Consider the following 23,227-nt stretch of genomic DNA (forward strand, 5'->3'; position numbering starts at 1 on the left):
AAAACCACACATTAACCACAGACAAGAACTGTTGTTCTGTTTTTGATGCACGGACTTGTTGGGCTAGGTAATTTATGTGGAGACAACCAGATATCGGAGGGAGGGTATCTGTTCACAAAAATTGCTGGCCCTGAAACCCTGTCACCCAAAGGTGATGTCATCGGCACACAGAAACTACCGAACAAGGCTGTTCAATAGTTTAAACATGTACCTTCTAATCTATATGTTACAACATGTGTTGCCGGTGTGGCAGGGGAAATATGTCTAATGAAAGAAATTGCGGCTTGTTTGCCCGGCTTCCAGTTTTATTACAGGCTGTTATTGCCCATTATCGGCAAAATCCGTTAAGGATGACCAGTAAAACAATTATTTAAACGTAGAATATCACTTATCCACTCGGGAAATAGACATAGCAAGAACCGTTGCCCGCAGGTAATATTTATATGTCCTGGGACGTCGGGAAGTTCTTAAATTTGAGCTCTGGACTGTAGTAGCCTATTTACAGTGATCGTTCTGTACTGGTACAGGTATATAACATATAATCAATTGTACACTGCACTGCATGTTGAACTACTAAATAATGGGTTAGGTCTAGGTTAGAGTACCTTAATCCAACTCAAATATCTGAATAATGAGTTGTAATCTCAACTTTGAGCTCAGTTTTGACATAGGGACTTAAAATGAGCCAACAAACCATACATCAACAAAATAGGCATATTTCTGAAACTTTATCTGCATGCATGGATGCGAAAGTAAATTCAAAACAACGGCTTTAAGTTGGGAATAGTCCACTTAATTATTTCAGGCTACAGTAGCATTTCCAGTGTTCTTACACTAAACTATTTACAGTATTTAGGCCTAATGTTATTGTCACTCGGTTCTCAGATTACAACTCCAACGTTAGGCCCAAAGCAAATACATTGCAACTGAGGCCACGAACGTTAAGCCGAGTACTCAGTACTAACCTTGTTCACTTGAACTTGTTCAACTCGTGCACTTTTCCAGACAATCCTTAATTGATTTTGTTGATTTGTCGGTGCTTTACACTAACTTTACATAAAGCCGGTGCCACAGTACTGTACTATTGCTAGTTGTATAGTATATACATAACAAAGTTAAGAATAATGTTGTCATACATGTCTAAGTCTTACGCAATTTGACCTAAAATGTCGAATTATCGTCTTTAGACTGCTCCGACCAGTACGTTGTTTTGCCGGCTTTTCAAAACATACTGATCTGAATTTACAATCGCAAAATAATTAAATTACACCTAAAAGTTTGTCGTCATTGTCTCTGTGCTTCTGTCTCGCACTGTTCATTCGTTTCATAAAAATATCACCAGAGGGCTGGTTGGGGCATTATGATTTCAGGATAGGATCAAGAAAGAAGTTAGAAGAATATAGTTGTGATTTCCATTTTTGAGTCACAGGTCGGAATTCCATCACAGAAAATGCTGTCCTTTTCTGCCGTTGGCTATCGTTTATAATTCGGGACAACTAACGCAGGTATCTCAGGTATAGTTTTGTTTATAATTTAAGAAAAAAAATATTTGATAAAAAATTTTACTGAATATATTATTCAAAACTTTGCCTCTGTTTGGTTTGCTGATTTGATCACAAAGATGAACACTGATAATTAGTTAAGTGAGGATATCACTAGGGGTTGAGATGGGTGTGACTGTTTTTACACGCAATTATCCGTTTTTCGAAACACGCGAAGGACAAACAATCTAGATGCACTTGTGAACTAAACATACTACCTCAGGGTATTCAAACACACACGGTACACGACTACTTCTTATATACCTGATGCTAATGTAATAGGCGGTTTTTATTGTTTCAGACTGAACATACACTGGACAGGAGTAGCCTGAGTTCAGTCTGTTACCACACTTACAGAGTCTAATGGGTTATTGTTGTGTTAGAATAAGTAGGCTAATAAATAACGAAACAAACGGCATTCTTGGCCTTAATGTGACCAAATTTGATACGTGTAACCTGTAAGAAAACTATGCTTTCCTTTGTAAATGTGAACAGGGGCTTTGAAGCAATAGAATTGATATGTGTAATAGACGTTGCCATTGTGGCTATTCGTTACACATTGTATTTTCATATTATCGTATAAACACACATTATAGATGTGATAACTGTTTTGGAATTACACGTAACAGTGGCTTACCTTTTCTTCTCAACTTCTCATATCTTGAAGAATCTACATTATCTATGTCAAGGTCTCTTCGTGTGGTTGGATAGTAACAGTAACATCGTCTTGAAGTTAACGAGTCCATTAAAGCTACGTGTGGTTAATTAGGCTTTAATTTCAAATTATGTTTTTAATTGGTTACTTCATATTTTGCGGTAATGTTGGAAATATTTATATTTTAAATAACTCGAAACAGCTTTCTCTTTTGGACCAGTTTAATAATGTGATGTTCCCTCATTACAGATGCTATTTCGAAAGCAGCATCACGTTTCGACAGTTCGAACCTTGGACATCTGTGTCATCAGACTGCAATTTTTTAGCGTACAATTATCGTTTCTCATCCCTGAGTTCAAGATCAGTGAAAGTGATTGAATAAATGCAAACATTTTACTGTTTCGTAACACAGAAACAATCGATATCCAGAAACTTTTTGAAATATTGGATGCATCCCTCAATAATCTTTAAATCTCCCCCGCGAAAGATTTAAGCACTTGCTCGAAAGAACTCAAATATATATTTTAAAACTTTATTACCATGTTAAAAAATTGTTTCCCAAGTAATAGTTATTTCATGCCCTTGAAACAAGGGCTTGAGGACTAGTACCTTTTGTAAGAGGGAGAAAGAATGTAGTAACTTGATTTGTTAAGATGTGTATTAACAGCAGTAATTAATGGGTCACTAGATAACTAGAGAAGACAAACCTAATAAATAATGTGTTAATCTTATGAATGGGACAGTGACTTGTTATAAAAACATAATGTGTTGAGTCATTTTGAAAGATGTCCTAATTATGTGATTCAGAATCATACAAATTGAAAACATACTTTGTTTCTTTTACATGAAGGCCCTTGTGGACTGTACAATACTAGAAAACGGATTTCAATTCCAATGGTGAGTAGAACACAAAGAGCCCTTTGTGTAGCTTTGTGTTTAATTGCAAACAAACAAATCTTACTTGAGGACGGATATTATTTTCATGAATTAAGGTATTTCTTTCTGTTATTTTTATGCAATATTTCCATCTCGCTGTCTTCAAAGCAGGTCATCTCAGACATTGTTTAAAATGAATGACTTTGATTCTTGTTCTATGGTAAACTAATAAAAGCAAACACGAACAACAGCAAAATCTCTGGCATCGGACCTGTAGGTCCCAGCCTCATTCTGAAAAGGGCCGTTTACCCAGTCAAGGGTATCTAATCAATTACAGTAAATTTTAAAAAACCAATTCGCCAGCCACCAGGGTTCTCCATCCTCGAGCCAAAGTCTGGCTCACTTCACTTTCGCTGCTTTCGTCCAGTTCTCCGTCCTTCCTCTCACTCACAAATATTTTGAAATGTTAAAAATAAAGTAAAAATTCCATGGATATTTTAATACATTTCTCACGTAAGGGGACGAAGAGGAACTATAAAGTTCCTGAACACCCCAGTTGGAGAGAGAACTCTTCTGATTTCTCTCTCTCTAAACTGAACCCCTGCCACGTTAGTTTAGTTTAGTTTAGTTAGTTTAGTAATCTATTACAATATTTTTCTCTACAAATAGTTTGTTTGTTTGGGAATTTCGCACGAAGCTACTCGAGGGCTATCTGTGCTAGCCGTCCCTAATTTAGCAGTGCAAGACTAGAGGGAAGGCAGCTAGTCATCACCACCCACCGCCAACTCTTGGGCTACTCTTTTACCAACGAATAGTGGGATTTACCATCACATTATACACTCCACGGCTGGGAGGGCGAGCATGTTTAGCGCGACGCGGGCGCAAACCCGCGACCCTCGGATTACGAGTCGCACGCCTTACGCGCTTAGCCATGCCAGGCCTGATCTACTAATAGAAAATAACAATCGAGTAACCAAACGATCAGGAAAATTACTAAATATGAAGAAAAGGAGTATTCATAATAATCAAAAGTCAGAGAAATTTCCAAACATGGAGGTGTATGGTAACAATTAAAGAGATTTCCAGAAATGGAGGGAGGAATTATTCAATAATAACTAGAGAAGCGCAGACATTTCCAAACATAGAGGTACGGGGTATTCAGTAATGACAAAACAGCCAGGCGTATTTTCAAGTATAGAAAGAAGAATTATTCAGTTATAACATAACAGACAAGGACATTTCAAACATAGAGGTACAGGGGTATTCAGTAATGACAAAACAGCCAGGCGTATTTTCAAGTATAGAAAGAAGAATTATTCAGTTATAACATAACAGACAAGGACATTTCAAACATAGAGGTACAGGGTATTCAGTAATGACAAAACAGCCAGGCGTATTTTCAAGTATAGAAAGAAGAATTATTCAGTTATAACATAACAGACAAGGACATTTCCAAACATAGAGGTACGGGTATTCAGTAATGACAAAACAGCCAGGCGTATTTTCAAGTATAGAAAGAAGAATTATTCAGTTATAACATAACAGACAAGGACATTTCAAACATAGAGGTGCAGGGTATTCAGTAATGACAAAACAGCCAGGCGTATTTTCAAGTATAGAAAGAAGAATTATTCAGTTATAACATAACAGACAAGGACATTTCAAACATAGAGGTGCAGGGTATTCAGTAATGACAAAACAGCCAGGCGTATTTTCAAGTATAGAAAGAAGAATTATTCAGTTATAACATAACAGACAAGAACATTTCCAAACACGGAGGAAGAGATTATTTAAGAAATAATTTCCTTGATTTACTAAAAATAAAGCAAATGTGAATTAATTCTGAAAAAACATAAAGATTCATTATGAATGAGACGATAACTCACAATAAAAAAATATGTTGTCTTGCTATGAAAGAAAAGAAGACTTTTCGGAAGACTCATTAAGAGAGACAATGCCTTATTATAAAACTCATGTTAAAGTATTGTAAGAGATGTGTTAATTGTTATCGTCCAACAGCGATATCATGCTCAAGAAGTTCTGATGAACAAAACAATTTACTGAAATTTGACAAAAATGCAAAGAAAATTTGAAAACAAGCATGTGTTTGTTTGGAATTAAGCACAAAATTATACAACGAACTATCTGTGTTTTGCCCACCACGGGTATCGGAACCACATGCTAGTGGTGTGAGTCCACAGGCATACCATTGAACCGTTGGGGGGTCGCAACAAGCAAGTAAACAAAATTATTAATTCAAAATAGGCTTCTTCTTAACACTCCTACGAAAAGTGGGGCCTAATAGGCCCCAGAGCAACTTGAAAGGTTATTAATATTAGGCTAATAAATTTGTATTTAAATGAAATTGCCATTTCATCAAAATGAAATGAATCAAATGAAATGGTAATTTCATTTAAATACAAAGTTATTAGCCTAATATAAATAACCTTTCAAGTTGCTCTGGGGCCTATTAGGCCCCACTTTTCGTAGGAGTGTTAAATTTCTGGTCCTTTGCATTGATATGATTAACTATTGTCAGATGTAAAAAAGATTACGGACTCTTGTTGATTCTGTTGTTGTTATTGTTTTAAATTAAGCATAAAGCTACACAATGAGCTATTTGTGCTCTGCCCACCACTGGTATCGAAACTCTGTTTTTAGCGTTTTTAGTCCGCATACATATAGCTGAGCCACTGATGGGGGTGTTGATACTACAATCTCCATGAATACCTTGTATTCTGCGTTTAGTTGTGGGAATGCTTTGATGCTTTGAGTCAATCTGATGTTGAAGTTACCCAAAGACATTATCCTTCTATCTGAATGGCCTTCTTACAGGTTCCATCCTCTTATAAGACTTTAAATACTAAATGTTCTCACGACCCCGTCCCCTTAGAAATGTTACGTTTCTGAGTGCAATTCCGACAAGTTTCATTTTTATGTAAAGCATTAACTACCTATGTTTCTTTTTCCCCATAATTTCAGTTACGTAAACAGAAACAAGTGTTGTTTATTTCAAACTAATGTTTAAACATTTGTTTTTATATTTGTTAGTGAATTTAGCAAAAAATACTTGAATGATATTTGCGCTCGCTGTCCCTAATTTTGAACTCATAGATTAGAGGGAAGGCTGTTAGTCAGCCACGACTACTTTTTTTTACCAACCAAGAGTGGATTTGGCCATAACATTATAATTTCCCCATGGCTGAAAGGCCAAGGTTGTTTGATGACGGGATTCAAATCTTTAGGCCGCAGATTGCGAGTCAAGTGCCCAAACCTTCACACTATTCCAGACTTTGTATAAAGGAAATAAATAATTTTCTCCACCCAGTCCATACCCATTAGTCCCTAATGGTGAAATGGAATTACGTCACGATAACAGCCATAAAGTTAGTAACTGTTTTGTTGCAAGTATAAAACAAAGACATCTATCAAGAGAGACTCTGTTTAATTTTACGTTAACACAAAAGCTCTACCGAACTTAAAAGCTCAGCAAAGCTGCGAATAAAAAGAATGTACAGATGCAACTTAGACATCTTCGAACTAACTTCTATCCTAATACGAGAAGTAACACAATACACTTGCGCAATTACTCCAGATCCATCTGTCGGTAAGTATACGGACTTACAATGCTAAAATCCGAGGTTCAATTCCTCTTAGTGGAAAGAGTGTACATAACTCATTATGTTCCTCTGCACAACAACAACTCCACTATCTTCGTGACTCACGGTAATAATAATACTTCTTCCTACTTAATTATTTTCATTTCGACTCCCACAAAGAGTCGATTGATTAATTCCACCCACGTAGATTTTGTATGTGAATACGGGTTTTGAAAGATTCAACCCATTACAAATAGTTATAAACACAATTTTAAAAATAATCATCACACTCACCACTGGAACCATTTGTCATGCTTGACAAATAGTATTTTGATCAATCAATACACCTCTTTACAAATATATCATATATATCCACAAAGCTATAAACCGCAACTATCTTTACTCATGTAACGTTGATCGTTTCAATATATTTGGTCAATTATCCAACATAATGCAGAGGAATATTAGAGTTTAGCGGTTAAAAACACTAAGAACATCACACCAGATGTGAAGTAACAACACGCCAGCTTACTCTGTGTTTCAGTCAAAGTAGTTTACCACATCTACTTATTCTCTCTTTCAGTTACAGCTGTTTAAAAGGTCAGTTTGCTCTGTGTCACAGTTATAGATGTTTACTACGTCAGCTTACTCTAGGTCTTAGTCATAGCTGTCTACCACGTCAACATATTCTCTGTTTCAGTTACAGCTGTTTATCACATCAATTTATATGCAAAAACGGCTCGTTTGGGTTGAGAAAATATTTTACATAGAAGAGCGAACAACGTTTCGACCTTCTTCGGTCATCGTCAGGTTCACATAGCTCTGAGTTACGAAACTGTAAAAACCCAGATTACTACTTACTTTTTTAATTATACAAAGGTCATACTTTATAATTGTTTTTTTCTTCAGATGTATTGACAAACGAATTTAAAACATAAATCAACGCTACAAACTTTATAGAAATGTTTTTAGTTTTTTTCTGATACTAATGTACTTTCGAGAGACGATATCCTTGAATAAGCCTGATGGGGTTTATATAACTTCGTCCAAAAGTAAAATACAGAGTTATTTGTTTCCCTTCATTACACTCAGAATAATTTGCGTAAAAATGTAATTTGTTTCTTTTTATTTTACACATTATTATTATTTATATATTTGTCACACTCCAAACGAGATTAGGTTAGGTACAGTTACGTTACGTTATGTGAAACTTTCTAAATAAGTTTATTTAAGGCTATTTAGGTGAAAATTTAAATTTTACTTAAATTATACGTTATGTCCAATAATTACTTCTTAATGATTTATTGTTCTATGTTTCCCAGTATAGACAACTGAATATACGGAAGACTCAGCAGAGAGACCGATGTGGCTTTGCTGTGATAAAAACACAACTGAATATAAATAAACTTTCCGAACCTTAAGTTTTATTGTCACGTACTTATTTAATAACATTTTTTTTAGTTTGTATATCATGTATGATTAACAGCTCATATTCACATTAAATAAATTTTTCTTTCTTCATTATTGTTTCAATCAAAAGCTGTACACAGATCTGAAATTGATGCAAGTGTTTAATATACTTTACTATCATGTTTTCGAGTAAATGATACGTGCTTCGTACGGAATGTTCTATTCTTCTTTTAAGGGCAGTTATACTATCTTTATTGATTATAATATCTGTAATATAAGTTATGTTGTATCGGATGTATCGCTAGATTTCTTATCAAATTCTGATCCTTATTGGTTCATCAGTTCAGAAGCTTATGAATATAATAATACTGTTTGACTTTTAACAGTTTGGATGACTGTTATTAAACTGGACAATAACATTGTACACTGTTTTCCTATATCGCAGGACAACTGTAACAATGCAGGAAATATAGAAGTGTTAACGTAAAGTAAAGCAAAGAGCTCGTGTGACTCCTAATTTTAGGGTCGCGCCAAACACGCTTACCCTTTCAGAAGTGGGGACGTAATAAGACAGCTGCAGTAAAGAATACACTTAGGATGTTTATAGAGATGCATTTAAGAGCAACAAATAGAATGTTTAAATTATATAGAATTGTATACTTACCCTTAACCTTTAACTATTCGTTAGCTCTATGTGTGGAAATGAAACAAAAAGATGTCCCGAAATGTAACCCTGAACTATTTGGAAATAGAATAATTATACTTACATTATTTTATTGATACAAAATTAAAACACCGGTAACTTAGTTAACTTATGTGTAAAAGATGAACTTATCGATACTATGCCCTCAATGAAATATAAATTGGTTTCTTTATCGAGCTGAGGTATTAAATTAAAGAATAGTTGATATCTTAGATTGGTTAGAACTAGTTCAGTTCCTACGTTGTCCTCTTGTTTTAGAAGTAAAACTAAATTTACACGAAATCCGTTGAATATAAGAACACCCTACTAGCAAAAGCTATTGCCAATAAGAGAGTTACAGTTAATTCAGAATAATAAATTGGATTCAAATTTTAAACGACTATCAGACTTATAGGATGAAATCCGAAACTTGCTCTGTTCGAGAGCTGGGTAAAGTATCAAGGAATGTTAAACAAAATGTATATCATAGGAAAGCTACAGCAGAAGGAAGTAGCTCACATAAGTGGAAGTTCACTTATTCAGTGATGATAACATGATGTTTGGTAGTTATACTAGTAAGTATGGTGTTATACACAGTACGTGAAAGATTGGCTTTAATGACATATTGTAAGTTGGATGTGCTGTATAATTTCAAAAATAATATCAGAACATGGCCAGTCAACAACAGAAGGTTGTCTTACTCACAGACCACTGAGGAGTTGAATTACGTGACAATAGTCCATCTGATTTTGATGTAGTGTGATTTATGATAGCTACACGTTAGTATTATTTTCGTAACTAATTGACAAGGTCAGCTAATCGTAAGTTAAACATAGATATCAAAATTAATAGAATCATTTAATATATATTCGTGTTTGATAATCCAAAAATGAAATGTTCGAGAAACGGTGTAGAAAGACAAGATTAATTTTCCACAGACGATTACAACAGAACTTGTGAAATATTACCGCAAAATAGTTAATGAATAAGAGCTAAAAGAAAACCCACATTACTATAGTGTTATTCCCGTAGAAGACAACTTGACCGGAGAAGTGTTAAATTGAAGTGCGTATAAAACAATGAAGTAATCGAGTAATTACAACGTTTGTGTGGAAAAAAGAAATTTCCTGTATGAGTTCTAAGAGAAGACCAGGGAAGAACTAACAGTGGAAGTAAGAAGAATGAAGACGTATCTTGATTGTTACAGATGGTGTGCAGTTTGATGTATTAAATGAACTTAATATTATACAAAGTATAGCTGTATTTATCACTTTTTTCTTAATTTAGAGTATCTTTTACGATTACGTATCATATGATTAAGTGTTATATAGCTAATGAATATTATGTGATAATGTACTATCATTGAATGTGTTTACTATATCTATGAAGAACTTTATAATGAATTAATGGTATATATATATATATATATATTTACATTATTAATACTAAATTGTAAATGGCGATGGATGTAAGAGGTAAAGTTGAAACATATGAGCTTTAGCGAATAAATATTTATTAGAGATTTTAAAAATAAGTGGGAGTGAGGTCTGGCTAAATATTTTAGAAGCCTCGTAATATATTGGTTAATAATGAGAAGTGTGATACAGGATACAGTGAAGTATCAGTGCGCACGTGTATAAAACAATAATGATTATAGAACAACAATGATTCAATAAGTCATGTTGAGAAAGTTTCTGCTGCTCGTTTATCGTTTTGTCTGTAATAAGTTGACGTTATCAAGGTCAAAATAGTAGTTGTGGAAACTATGGATACTGTACTAATAAGTTCAACCAAGAAGATACTGTGACAGCTTGACACCAATTACCAAGGTTCAGTTAAATACTGCCTTGGAAGCTTTTTTCTCTGAAACAACGTCTCGAAAATCTTTTATTTTTCTCTTAAACCTTCAGTAAAACATTTGCAAATTGACCAAGATCGTCATCAATAATTTCAATATTGAGATAATTAGTACATATGTAAGAAGACTGGACAAAAAAGAAATACACAACATACAAAGTAATGGTTATTTTGTATCAAAAGATTGGAAATCCATAGATAAGTTACATTTCTCTCTCCCTTTTTTCCTCTCAATTACATATTACTGCTAGCGTAGAAATATTCATTTACGGATCATATTAACAACAGTTTTCTACCTCAGCATCACAATAATATTATTATTATTATTTATTATTATACCTCTCGATTCCATGAAGGAACATAGGGCCACAATCGCTTGCGGATTCATTAACAGGCTGGTTTTTTAAGTGAGTAGATTGTTAGCCTAATGCACAACCCCCAACCAGGAGGAGAAACCTTAGCCGTCACTAATTTTGCAGTGTAAGACTAGAGGGAAGGCTAGTCATCACCACCCACCGCCAACTCTTGGGCTACTCTTTTACCAACGAATAGTGTGATTGACCGTAACATTAAAAAGGCCCCACGGCTAAAAGGGCGAGCCTTAACACGCTCGGCCATGCCGGGCCACAATAATAAGAATTGGACAGAAATTATCATAAACTGACCTCACAAAAACGGTGAAATATCGCCAAGACATTTTACCAAATGTACTTTTTTGTTTAGAAAATTTAATATAAAACGCCCCCCGCTAGTACAGCGGTATGTCTCCGGATTTACAACGCTAAAATCAGGGGTTCGATTCCCCTCGGTGGGCTGAGCAGATAGCCTTTGTGGCTTTGCTGAAAGAAAAACACACACCCAATATAAAATCTTTACAAACACCGTATCCCTGTGTATTTATTAATTAAAAGTTAAATTAATTTTTACATATATATATATTATAACAGTCTTGTGTAAAACTTTGGGTCTGTCTCAAAACGTATTTCCGTCGGTGGGCTCAGCACATAGATTGATGTGGCTTCGCTAAAAAAAATATATACACATACTCTTTCTTGACTTGCTAACCGATCCAGACCCAACCTGACATGCTAATTTAATTGTCCGAAACAAAAAAAAAATAGTATTTAAATTTGAGCAAAGGTAACACCACAATAATATTCTACATATCAAAGAATGTAAAAATATATTTTAGCATTTTAACTTGTTTTCCATAATAACCAAAATATCCAAAAATAGAATATGTTGGTTCAGTGTGTAGAATAAATATATCATTGATTCTCTTTAAATTTCCTGACCTTTTCTGATCCATACCGTTTAATCACCATTTATATTAAGGTTGAAATAAGTGCTTAAGCCTGAATATTTTTCGGATATTTCATACAAATTGAAATCGAATATCAAAGAAAAGTATCAAGATTATCATAAAATTAAATTATTAAATGCGCCAAATTCAGACAGTACAAATCCCTACCACATCTCTACAGCAATTATGGCTGCTTCGAGCAAGCCATATGTCGCCAATGCTTCACCATTTCTTCCACGTTTTTCATTTAGATTACTACATCTCACTTCTGATCGAAATCTCTTGTCTTACAATAGTTTTCTAAAGAATGAATGCTGATGAAAATCATCGCAGTGATTTTACTCATTTCTAGTAGATTTGCTAGAATTTACTTAGAATGTTATTTGACGTTTAAAATATTTGTAAAATTGGATATTTACTAAAATATATATATAAAAATTGTTAATTTTCTTTGCATGTACGCGAAACACAAAAGTGTGCCATTTAAGCAAACCATACTAAAAATAAGTTTACAAGAACGATTTTTAAACATAATGACATAAGTCATTTGTCCTGAGGTAACATACCATGTGTTTCGACAGAACATTAATGTGTATGAACAAGTCAGACCAATGTTGTGTCAAAACATCTAGTATATAAAAGACATAGCCGTAACTGTAATTTATTCCAAATTCAACTTAATTTGTCCTTTCAGCACTTAACAGGCAACTTTTAAAGTATTACACTTCAAAGGTAAATAGTGTTTCAGAGAATCTTTTGTTTCTTATCGGTGAGCACAAATTATAAGACTGGTATGGAACGAAAATCTTATTGGGTGGTAACAAAAACAAAACTGAAAAGTTTCTTTTTAAACATCTCTCGGACAATTGGCGGACAAACTTCAAGCTACACTTGTAACATTGATAATAATTTTAAAGAAAATATGTTTTCAGTAACAACACGAAGTTTGGACAGCAGAATAATATCGTGTTTTCAGTAACAACACGACGTTTAGAGAGCAGAATAATATCATGTTTTCAATAACAACATGAAGTCTTGAGAGCAGAATAATATCGTGTTTTCAATAACGACACGATGTTTGGAGTGCAGAATAATGTCGTGTTTTCAATAACAACGCGAAGTTTGGAGAGCGGAATAATATCGTGTTTTCAATAACAACACGAATTTCGGAGAGCAGAATAATATCGTGTTTTCAGTAAGACCATGAAGTTTGGAAAGCAAAATAATATCAGGTTTTCAATCACAACATGAAGTTAAAGCTCCAGAATGTTTTTTTCTTTTTGAAGAGAAGGTCCGCAGGTCTTAAACGTTCAGTAAATTCTGATTTAGAGTGTATTGATACGATAATTGGATTTTTTTTATTCAAAAGTTAATATTTGATTCCCACAAAAATTATCCTTACACGCTCCACCCGCAAATCGGGCCCAGCATGGTCAAGTGTGTTAATTCGTTTGACTCGTAATCCGAGGGGCATGGGTTCAAATTCCGGACGCACCAAACATGCTCGCCCTTTTAGCCGTGGGGACGTTATAACGTGACAGTCAATCCCACTATTCGTTGGTGAAAGAGTAGCCCAAGAGTTGGCGGTGGGTGGTGATTACTAGCTGCCTTCTCTCTAGTCTTACACTGCTAAATTAGGGACGGCTAGCACAGATAGCCCTCAAGTAGCTTTGCGCGAAATTCAAAAACAAACAAATCACCCGCAAATCTTGGCAAGATTTAGTATTAAACGTTATGCACTCAAAATCAATGCTTTTTTCTTATTTACTTTCTATGTTCTAAAACATACTAAAACGTAAACATTAATGAAAAGTAGTGATATGCATGTGTGTATTATTCAGTAACGTACGGTAGCCGAAATAGTATAGTTTTGTAGGCCAATACACAGTTAGGCACACTGCATTTGTTTCAGTCTAAAGTCTAAGGTAAATTTAATACCACATTCAAAACTTGAGAACTTTAAAACAAGAGGGTATTAAATTATATAAGTGTTCAAATAACACCTTCATACACATATGTTACGAAATCGACAGACGTTAAATAGATGAGCAGTACCATTAAAACACCTGCTATCTCAGATCCTTCAGTGTTTACTGAACCAGTGAAACTTTGAACCATATAATAAATATTTTCACACATTTAAATTACAATTTTATCACCCTTGTAAATTTCGTTTGTAGGTGTTGTAGGAAACATATGCCGCTTAGTCCAATACTGTGTTATTGGAGCAAGAGCACATAAGAATAATACTTTTCTGTTCTGCACGTGCGTTTTTATCCTCCAGTGTGTCATGTTAAGGCACGCTGCGCAAAGTCGGTCAGAGACTTCAGATTTTATTTACAGTGGATATCCTTTCTGGCCTAAAACAACGGTTCAGAAAGCGATTTTCTGATCTCGATGCGAGTACAATAGAAATAAGGATCTCCTAAAGCCCATTTGATCGTGTTATTGATGAACTGCCACCTGAAGTTCAAACGGAAGTGACTGATCTGCAATCTAACGACATGTTGAAAGATAAATACATAAAAGGAAAACTGATGAATTTTATAAATACTTTTCAAGTACTCAATATGTTAATTTAAAAAAAACTTTACTCGTGGATTCATTTCGGTTTTTGGCACTACCTACTTTTGTGAAGACATTTTCAAAGATGTACGTGAAATCTAGTTACAGATCAACCTTATCTGATGAGCATTTGTAATCACTTTTGATGACAGGGAGCAGTAACTTTGAACCTCAGTTAAGTGTAATTTTGTCAGAAAAATACCAGTTTCATGCTTCTCACTAATAATAATAATAAAAATTGTGCATCTTAAATATTTTCAATATGTGCTGTTATGAAAAATAAATTAGTGTTGTAGTATTCCGTTCATCTTTGCATCCCTACATAATGTTACCAAGAGGAGTCTCTTGTTCATGGCTTGATTAAATAACAATTTAGATCTTTAATTATTCATTCTTTAAATAACAACCATTTTGTATTTAATGGATAAACTTAAGACGTTTGTCGAGATTATGCGAGTGTTACGATGAGAATGTTATACGCATCGCATTAATTTATTAACTTAGTTGTTTTAAGCCTTTTGACTTGAACCTAAGTCAGGAACTGCTCACAAAAAATCTAAGGCATATTTTTACCGGCTAATTCTTTCTAAAGAATTTTGTAAAATATAAATCAATTTACTATATCTTCTTTGTTTGTACTTATAATTCTGGATCCGATTTGTTTTGTGTTTACTTGCATTTAATTTAATATCCATATTTTATTTTACTAACAATTCTCAAGTTTTATTTCAAACTTTACTCACTATTCGAATTATTGCGTTCTTTTCAGAATAACCGTTAAGTTGCTATGATACAGTGACGCTCTACAATAGTTCTTGAACCATCAGTGCACGTTACAGTACGGTAATTGTTGAATTAGATGTATTTATTATTAACCACTGGTTCAGTTCTTGTAAGATTTTAAAATAATCTTAATTTATTACCTTTATATGTTGTTAATATTTATTTCGTTGATATGTAAATCTTCTTATATATGCGTATGTACAATTAAAAATTTTTATTACTTTTTAATCGCTTGGCAACTCTTCGAGTAACCGTTCTATTTGAAGACAGAAACAAGCCTGTCGGTTAACTACAAACCGTAAAGAATATTTTGAATAAAACAATATGTAAAAACAGAATGTAACGTCGACAGACCAACGAGAATTAAATAATGCAGTAGTTTGCACTATTACGTATTATAAATTTATTTCGGACCACTCTTCGATTTATTATGTTTTGTACGTGTTATATTACTATCTCAAATAACCTGAAGTTCAAATTAGCCTAGTAGTTAATATTATATTTATATTATTTGCGAACAAGATTGATACACACAGTTGCCTATTTTTACGTAAATATATTTTAATATGCAAACATAAAAACAATACAATGTATAATTACGGTTATTACTAATAGTTATTACAAATGATGGTTTATATACAACAGTTTTACAAACAACACTAAGTCGTGTATCCGGTTTAGAACTGAATATTTTATCGACGATCCAAGCACACGCCGAACAAATTAATTCAAAGTTGCTATTGTTGTACCTCAGTTAACCTAACGTCGTATTTTTTTAACAAGTCTCACACATTTACTAATTCATTTCTTTTGACGAAGACATTTAATGCCTCCGTAGGAATAATAACGTCTGAAGTTATTCATTGAAGTTGAACGGTTGGTAATGTTCGAAATCAGTTAACGTTATAGCTTCGTAGGCTTATAGAACACTCACCAACAATATTCTGTTTTTTGACTCGGCATTTGATAAGAACCACACGAGTTTGTAGAAATTTTGAAACTGTTCTCGCGCGCTTCTTCAAACAAATATTGTTTCTTTTCACTTTCAAGAATTCACAAGTTTCAACAACAGGCAGGACTTACGCAATACAATATTCACAATAACGTCACATGCAAAAAGTATACAAAAACAAGCGTAAGCACTAAAATATATGTATGACATTAATAAAGGGGTTAAGTTCTGTTCAATCACCAATAAAGTAACGCAAAATAGTTTAGGTATTTGAATAATGTTAGAGCTCGTGCCTAAATCACCATTTCACATTATACATCAGTATTTGGAACTTTTTCGTTTAGGAAGTTACTGTTTCGGTACAGATCCCGGAAGGGTATTTACCCCAAAGATTGCATCTATAGTATAGCGTATTATTTTTTTTCGGTTATCTTATTTTCGGTGGTTAATATGTTATCAATTACTGCAAACAAGAAGGCAGTGGATTAATATTTGATGTCGCGTTTGTCTCCTAGAAGTTGTCAAAGAATGACTACCATTACACTTGTAATATGATATTGGTATTACACCTGTTACATTTTTAAACATTATTTCCTTCCTGATATTATGGCCTTGGGCGTTAAGGCGTGCGCTGCGTAATCTGAGGGTCGTGGATTCGCGCCAAACACGCTCACCCTCCCAGCCATGGGGGCGTTATAATGTTACGGTCAATCCCACTATTCTTTGGTAAAAGAGTAGCCCAAGAGTTGGCGGTGGGTGGTGATGACTAGCTGCCTTCCCTCTAGTCTTACACTGCTAAATTGGGGACGGTTATCACAGATAGCCCTCGAGTAGCTTTGTGTAATCTTATGGCGTGGATATTTGTATTTACGTGACCGAAATAATAAATACATTGTATCACTATCTATTAAATGGCACCATAGAAAAAAAATCTGTAAAGTATTCATCTGTCATTCGCTGTAACACATTTTATTACATTCCTTTATTTTTCTTTTCTGAATTTGTTATATTTGATAACGGCTTTACAGGCTGAATATTAGAAAAGACAGAAACTCAATACGTTTCTGTTGTCAGAATCAATAATTCTGATGTTATGTGACATTTATTTGCTATGTTTCAAACTTCAAGTCCATTTCATAACTTTATATATAGTTAAAAGAATGTATAATCATAAAGATTATACCTAATTTCAAATATTTTGAGCAGCAGGAATGCTGGTTCTTCAGTATCAAACCTGATGGAAAAAATTTATTTCTGAATGTAGAATTAGGATCATTTATGTATACCTGACTTTAGTCCAAATTTCCTTACAACCCAGTCAACCAGTATGAGGAACCAGAAGCCACTCCTACCATTAACAATTTAGTTGTCTTTAACATACTTTAAAAATATATCTTTGTAATTAGTTTTAACTTTATCAGCTAAATAAGCCCATTTGAGCTTCTTAATTTTTCTTGAAGAAAATCTGTAGCTTTTCTCTAGTTCTACAAATTTTTTAACATATCTGTCAATTTAAATATCTTAAAATCACTTAACATCATGGAATTTATCCCTGATTTTCTCTTTTATATCTTTAGTAAACTAGTTAAATTTGATCTTTCCTGTTATTCTTTTGCTTTTTTGGCTTAATCTATTTTTTAGACGAATGATAAATCTTGCATCAAGGTCTCAGAAGAACAAAGATCTCATTTCTTGTTTTTCTCAAAGTATAGCAAAACATTACACTTAACTATTTAGTGATCACTTTTCTCTAAATACTCCTCCACTTCAACTCATAGAAGCATTTCAACTTTAAAGATTAGCAGTTGATAAATCCAAAATAGAATACCTTCTTGCTTGTTTGCTGACTAACTCTTGGGTATAGAAAACCATCTTGAATCATTTCAAGAAGTCTCTCTCTTTCATTACTTGACTTTACACGGTCTCAATCAATGTGTCTAAAATTATTCTCCTATTACGATTGCATCAATATTTGTATAAGTAAAATCCTTGATGTTATTATACAGTTTATCATCGACCTCACATACATGAGGTCAGTAATAAACTGTATAATGTTAACTCCTTAACAATAATCCAATTAAAACCTTCCTACACTTGCAACCTTTAATTGTAACTTCCATTCTAAAGTTTTCAACTTAACAATCCACAGTTTACTTCTTAGGTAAATAGTCTCTCAACCCCTTTTCTTTAAAAAGCCTTTCACTGTTAAATAATTTGACCTCTTATCTATTTATGAAACACTACTTGACAAAAATTTTGTGTCCACTTGTAACTTGTGAATCACTGGACTGATTGTCACCAAATCTGGCCTGTACCTTTAGGCACCTCAAATAGTTAGCATTTGGATCTCTCCCTGGGGACCTTATGTCTTTCCTGTACATTTGTTCACTTATGGCTGGCAAACTATTAAACTTTTTGTCACCAAACCTCACAGGTACCCTTAGGGCAGTTGGATCTGATGTACTATTCTACCCCAAGGGATCCCTATTGTCTTCCATATGCTTTGAATGGATACATTACATCAGCTAGTTTCAAAATGATTCCTATTATCAATATTTTCCAAGTTTAACAATGTTCCCATGTTTCCTATTATACCACACTCTCCAATTTCAACTACAACTTTGAACTTATCTATCTTGTTCCTAATATTCCTGATACTAGAATAATAGCAGCTAAGCAAATTGTTGAATTTACTATTTTTATTTTAAACAATGCTTTCAAGGGCCAGGCACTTAGGATTTGGGCTGTATGGTAGACATTAATATGTAACATTACTCCACAATGAGTTAAAACCATATTTTTAGTGTTTTCAGGTTTAACTAAAATTCCAAACAGAATTTTAATGAAAAATTCACAGATTTACCAGCACTGTTGCAAGTTTTTGACTCTCATAGTACACAGTATTCAACTTAATTCTTTTTGGTGAATGTCCACCTTGGAAGATGTATGTATAGTATTGCGTTGTTGACTAACTTTCTCAGCCTATTTTCTAAGATCAAGCATAGTTTGTTGTATTCTTCTCTATTTTTTTTCTATTATTTGTTTTCAGAGTAAACAAAGGCCTTCATCTTGGCATTAGTGGGATAATCCTCATCACCTTGGTCAATGGTATTCTATTGCTTTCAGTGCAGTTGGACAAATCATTCTGTAGGTTCTAGCTGAAACCCAGTCTTCAGTCAATGAAAGTGCCATGTAGTTGTTTAAAAAGCTTCTTCTTCAATCTCTCTTTCACTTCTTTGAATGCCCCTGAGTAACATATCAGAGCAAGTATAACTTTTCTCTGGCAGAGAATGTTGCACATCGTTGACAGATGAGAATACTTTTGTATCATCATATATGTTAAAAATGTCATTTCCTATTATGTACATTAGACCTTAAGCATCTCTTTGAAGTAACATGGTGCATAGAATCCTTATTATAGTCATACAGAATGCAAGCAAATAATTGTTCTTGTCAAGAGGTCTGAAACATTCCGTCTATCAAACTTCTTAATTTGGAAAGTTTGACATTGCTCAGGATTTGATACCAAAAAAAAAAAAACTTTCAAAATGAATAGACATCATTCCTGTGCCCTGTTGAAGTACTACAATAATACCTTACTTTTACACGAGTTCGTGGATAATCTGCTTCGTTTTTGGTATCATGAAATCCAAGGGATCTTTAGAAATAATGCTAGACTTTTCATCTTTATCACTCCAGAATGGAATAGTATAATCAATCCTTCCTCTTCTTTTTTCTTTCTGCCTTTAATTTTCTCTGCAGCTGTTTCCCACTTTCTTTTGCCATTTTGATCTCCAAGCCTAAACTGTTGCATCCACACTGACATCGAGAACATTTCCTTCAAGTATCATACGTATGCCCTTTGCACTTACAAGCCATTTTCTTCTTTTCCTGTATTAATATTGTTTTATCAATACAAGATCAGTACAATATGTGATTTATTGGTGTGACAATTATCTGCTTTTTGTCCAATCAGGTTTTTGTAGGTTTTAGCCAATGAACAAATGATCCAGGATGACTTCAAAAATTAAGTTATGCAAAATGCTGGTTGCCTAGTGCATGGAATCACTGTCAAATTTACTAAATTTGTCTTTAATACGTATTTATCTTGTTATACTTCATGTATACAAATTTCACATTGCCCTAGTTAGCTTATTTGCAACTATACAAAAGGGTCTTGTAGAGTTGAGTCATAGGATGAATAATAGATCAGGTTGGCAGCAGTTCCTGATAGCAGCAACATGTGACTTTGGATATGATAGTAACTGACTGAATATCTTTACAAACATCTTTAGAAGTTCACCAGACATCCTACTAACTAACCTACTTAAGTGAATCTCATCTTTAGCATATAATCTCTCCCTTATCGTAAAAACTATTCCACAGCTCCAGCTAGCTTATCTGTTGGCCTAAGCATCCACTTCCACTTGACAATCTTTTACTTAAACTTTGGATCTTACTCAATAATTTATTTCAGTATCTGGCTTGAAGGAGTATTCCTTAAACCTCAGATGTGTACTTCTATCCTTAAATCTCTTATGGCATTCTTTATACTTTTAAAGCATTTCCTCTCTCTTGTCTAGTTTTCATTATCATTTTTTCCTACATGCACTACAAAAAAGAGGATGTTTCTTGGTACCAACAAGTAAATTATCAACATGCTTCATAATGTCTTGTACTTTAGTATCTAGCAAACAAATTCTAAAACATACTCCCTCCACTGACATTTATAGCAGTTATTGGACCTTTAGGATTTCTTCCTTTGCCCATCTAAGCATTGGTCTGAATTTTTTACACTTGCTCCAATCTTTTGTAATGCACTCAATTGCCCATAAAGATATTTGTCTTGTAATACTTTCCAGTTACATCAATGATCCTTCTATTCTGGTACTGTAAATGAGACCCTCATTCAAATAACGTTATCACTTTTTCTTGACAAAGTATTTAGACATGAGTTTATTCACAGATGTGTTGCAAGAGTTAAAATCCTTGGGTGCAATCTTTGTGCTACATGGTTGATTTTCGTTCAATAATATTTTAAAACATCTGAAAAGAACCTTTCACTTTAAGACATGGTTTTCACATATAAATTCCCTATTTACTATTTCCAGAATAGAAGCTAACTGGACTTCCTATATTCCATTATTGTTATCTAGTGTCATTCTCAAGTGAAGATATATATTTGGTCTGGGAGTTGTTGAAACTCCTTTTGAAACAAGTTTTTACCTAATAAGACCTAGATTTCAATTTTTTTCAATTGTGTTTTAAAATTTCTGTTGTGTTCTACCATATTTCTAGTGTTCTACTCTATTTGTGTTTTTTTTCTATAATAGTTCACTGAGTGCTAATATACGTCTGTTATATTTTACAATGGTTCTGTTGCTGCAGATAAAACTTGCACACTATTTCTCTGTGATAGCATTACAGTTAGATCTACAGTTCCATGCATATTTTTCATGTAATTTTTACATATTTAAATGCATGTCACTCCACAGTTGTTAAAACCTGTTAGAACTGTTTTATGTATTTGACAACAAATAACTATTCTGTGTTATCTCTAAGTTACATGTGTCTACTATTACAGTTGGCAGTGTACAAGGATGTGTTACATATTTGACTAGTACAGTTGACAGTGTACAAGGATCTGTGTTACATATTTGACAAGTACAGATGACAGTGTACAATAATTTGTTTTACACGTTTGTACTATTACAGTTGACAGTGTGCAATGATCTGTGTTACATATTTGTACTTGTGCAATAGTGTACAATGATCTGTGTTTTGACTTGTACTGTTCACACTCACTATAGATGTACACGCTTATAGCTGGAATCAAGTGTTGATTAAAGTATTTCCTAATGTACAAGAAATGAAAAAAATTAGAAACGTTTGTCTGAAATCAGAAATTCTAAAATTGTGCTGTCGTTTAGTCAGCCATGTTTTCCATGGTTATTAATTACATGTACTTTATTCTCTCTTCATAGGTCTCAATAGTTAGACTTGCTAATCTATTTAGAATTCTGTTCAAAAACATATAATATTCAATGGAGTTGATAACCATCTGACATGTTTGAGTCATTTTTTAGTTCAATCTGATCACTATCTTGTAACGAAAACGGACATAAAATTAGGTCAGTTAACACTTACCCCACTTAGATCTGTGCAGCACTGGACACGCCCTGTGACGGGTCATCTCGTCTCCTTCCCCATTTCTTTTTAAATTCCACCAGAACGCAGCAGATCCCTGGAAATAGTATAGGTAGTGTTTTTTAAAAGTATTTTTGTCTTTGAATTTTCCAAACTTTTCAGTTTGGTTACTTCATCACACATCCAATTGTATTTAAACTGTTCATAATATTAAGGTTTTTGTTATGATAATAATACAAGAATGACATTAATAAACGTAAAATAAATGTAACTTTACCTTCTTTGGCCAAACCACAGTTTCGGTGTAAGTAAAAGCAGTGGCTCCACCAGCCCCGACATCAGATAGCTGAAATTAAAATGTACTATTAGCGTAATTTATCTGTCCCGGCAGGGCCAGGTGGGTTAAGACGTGCGACTCATAATGTGAGGGTCGCGGGTTCGCATCTCCCTCACTGAAGAAGCGTTATAAAGTTACGATCAATCCCACTATTCGTCGATAAAAGAGTAGCCCAAGAGTTGGCAGTGGGTGGTGATGACTGTAGTTTTACACTGCAAAATTAGAAACGGCTAACTCAGATGGCCCTTGAGTAGCTTTGTGCGAAATTCAAAAACAAACTCATCTCACTGTTTTCGTAATGAAAACTACAAAAAAGTATTAGTCTTACTAGCCCACAAATGGTGATTTTTACAGCAGTACTGTTGTTGTTAGGCCTTAAAACTTATGAGATATTTATGAATAGTTCACTGATATGTTAAAAAAAATATTAGCTTTGTTAAGAAAAGAAAGTATTTTGTTTGTTAGAAATGGAATAGTTACTTAATATTTCATAGAACATTTATAAAAATATTTCATTTGT

General features: G+C 33.8%; 1 protein-coding gene across 3 annotated transcripts in view; it reads right to left on the reverse strand.

Moving 5' to 3' along the window:
- LOC143243032 (prolyl 4-hydroxylase subunit alpha-1-like) overlaps positions 1-23,227 on the reverse strand; it is a 273,473-nt gene that overhangs the window by 246,846 nt on the left and 3,400 nt on the right. For all 3 annotated transcript variants that reach the window (XM_076486665.1, XM_076486664.1, XM_076486666.1), the window contains 2 exons: positions 22,648-22,716; positions 22,371-22,467 (listed from right to left, as the gene is read on the reverse strand). In XM_076486665.1, coding sequence (XP_076342780.1) covers positions 22,371-22,467; positions 22,648-22,716 — 166 coding nt within the window. The remainder of the gene's footprint in view (positions 1-22,370; positions 22,468-22,647; positions 22,717-23,227) is intronic.

The sequence above is a fragment of the Tachypleus tridentatus genome, unplaced genomic scaffold, assembly GCF_004210375.1.
Source record: "Tachypleus tridentatus isolate NWPU-2018 unplaced genomic scaffold, ASM421037v1 Hic_cluster_2, whole genome shotgun sequence".
Lineage (NCBI taxonomy): Eukaryota > Metazoa > Arthropoda > Merostomata > Xiphosura > Limulidae > Tachypleus > Tachypleus tridentatus.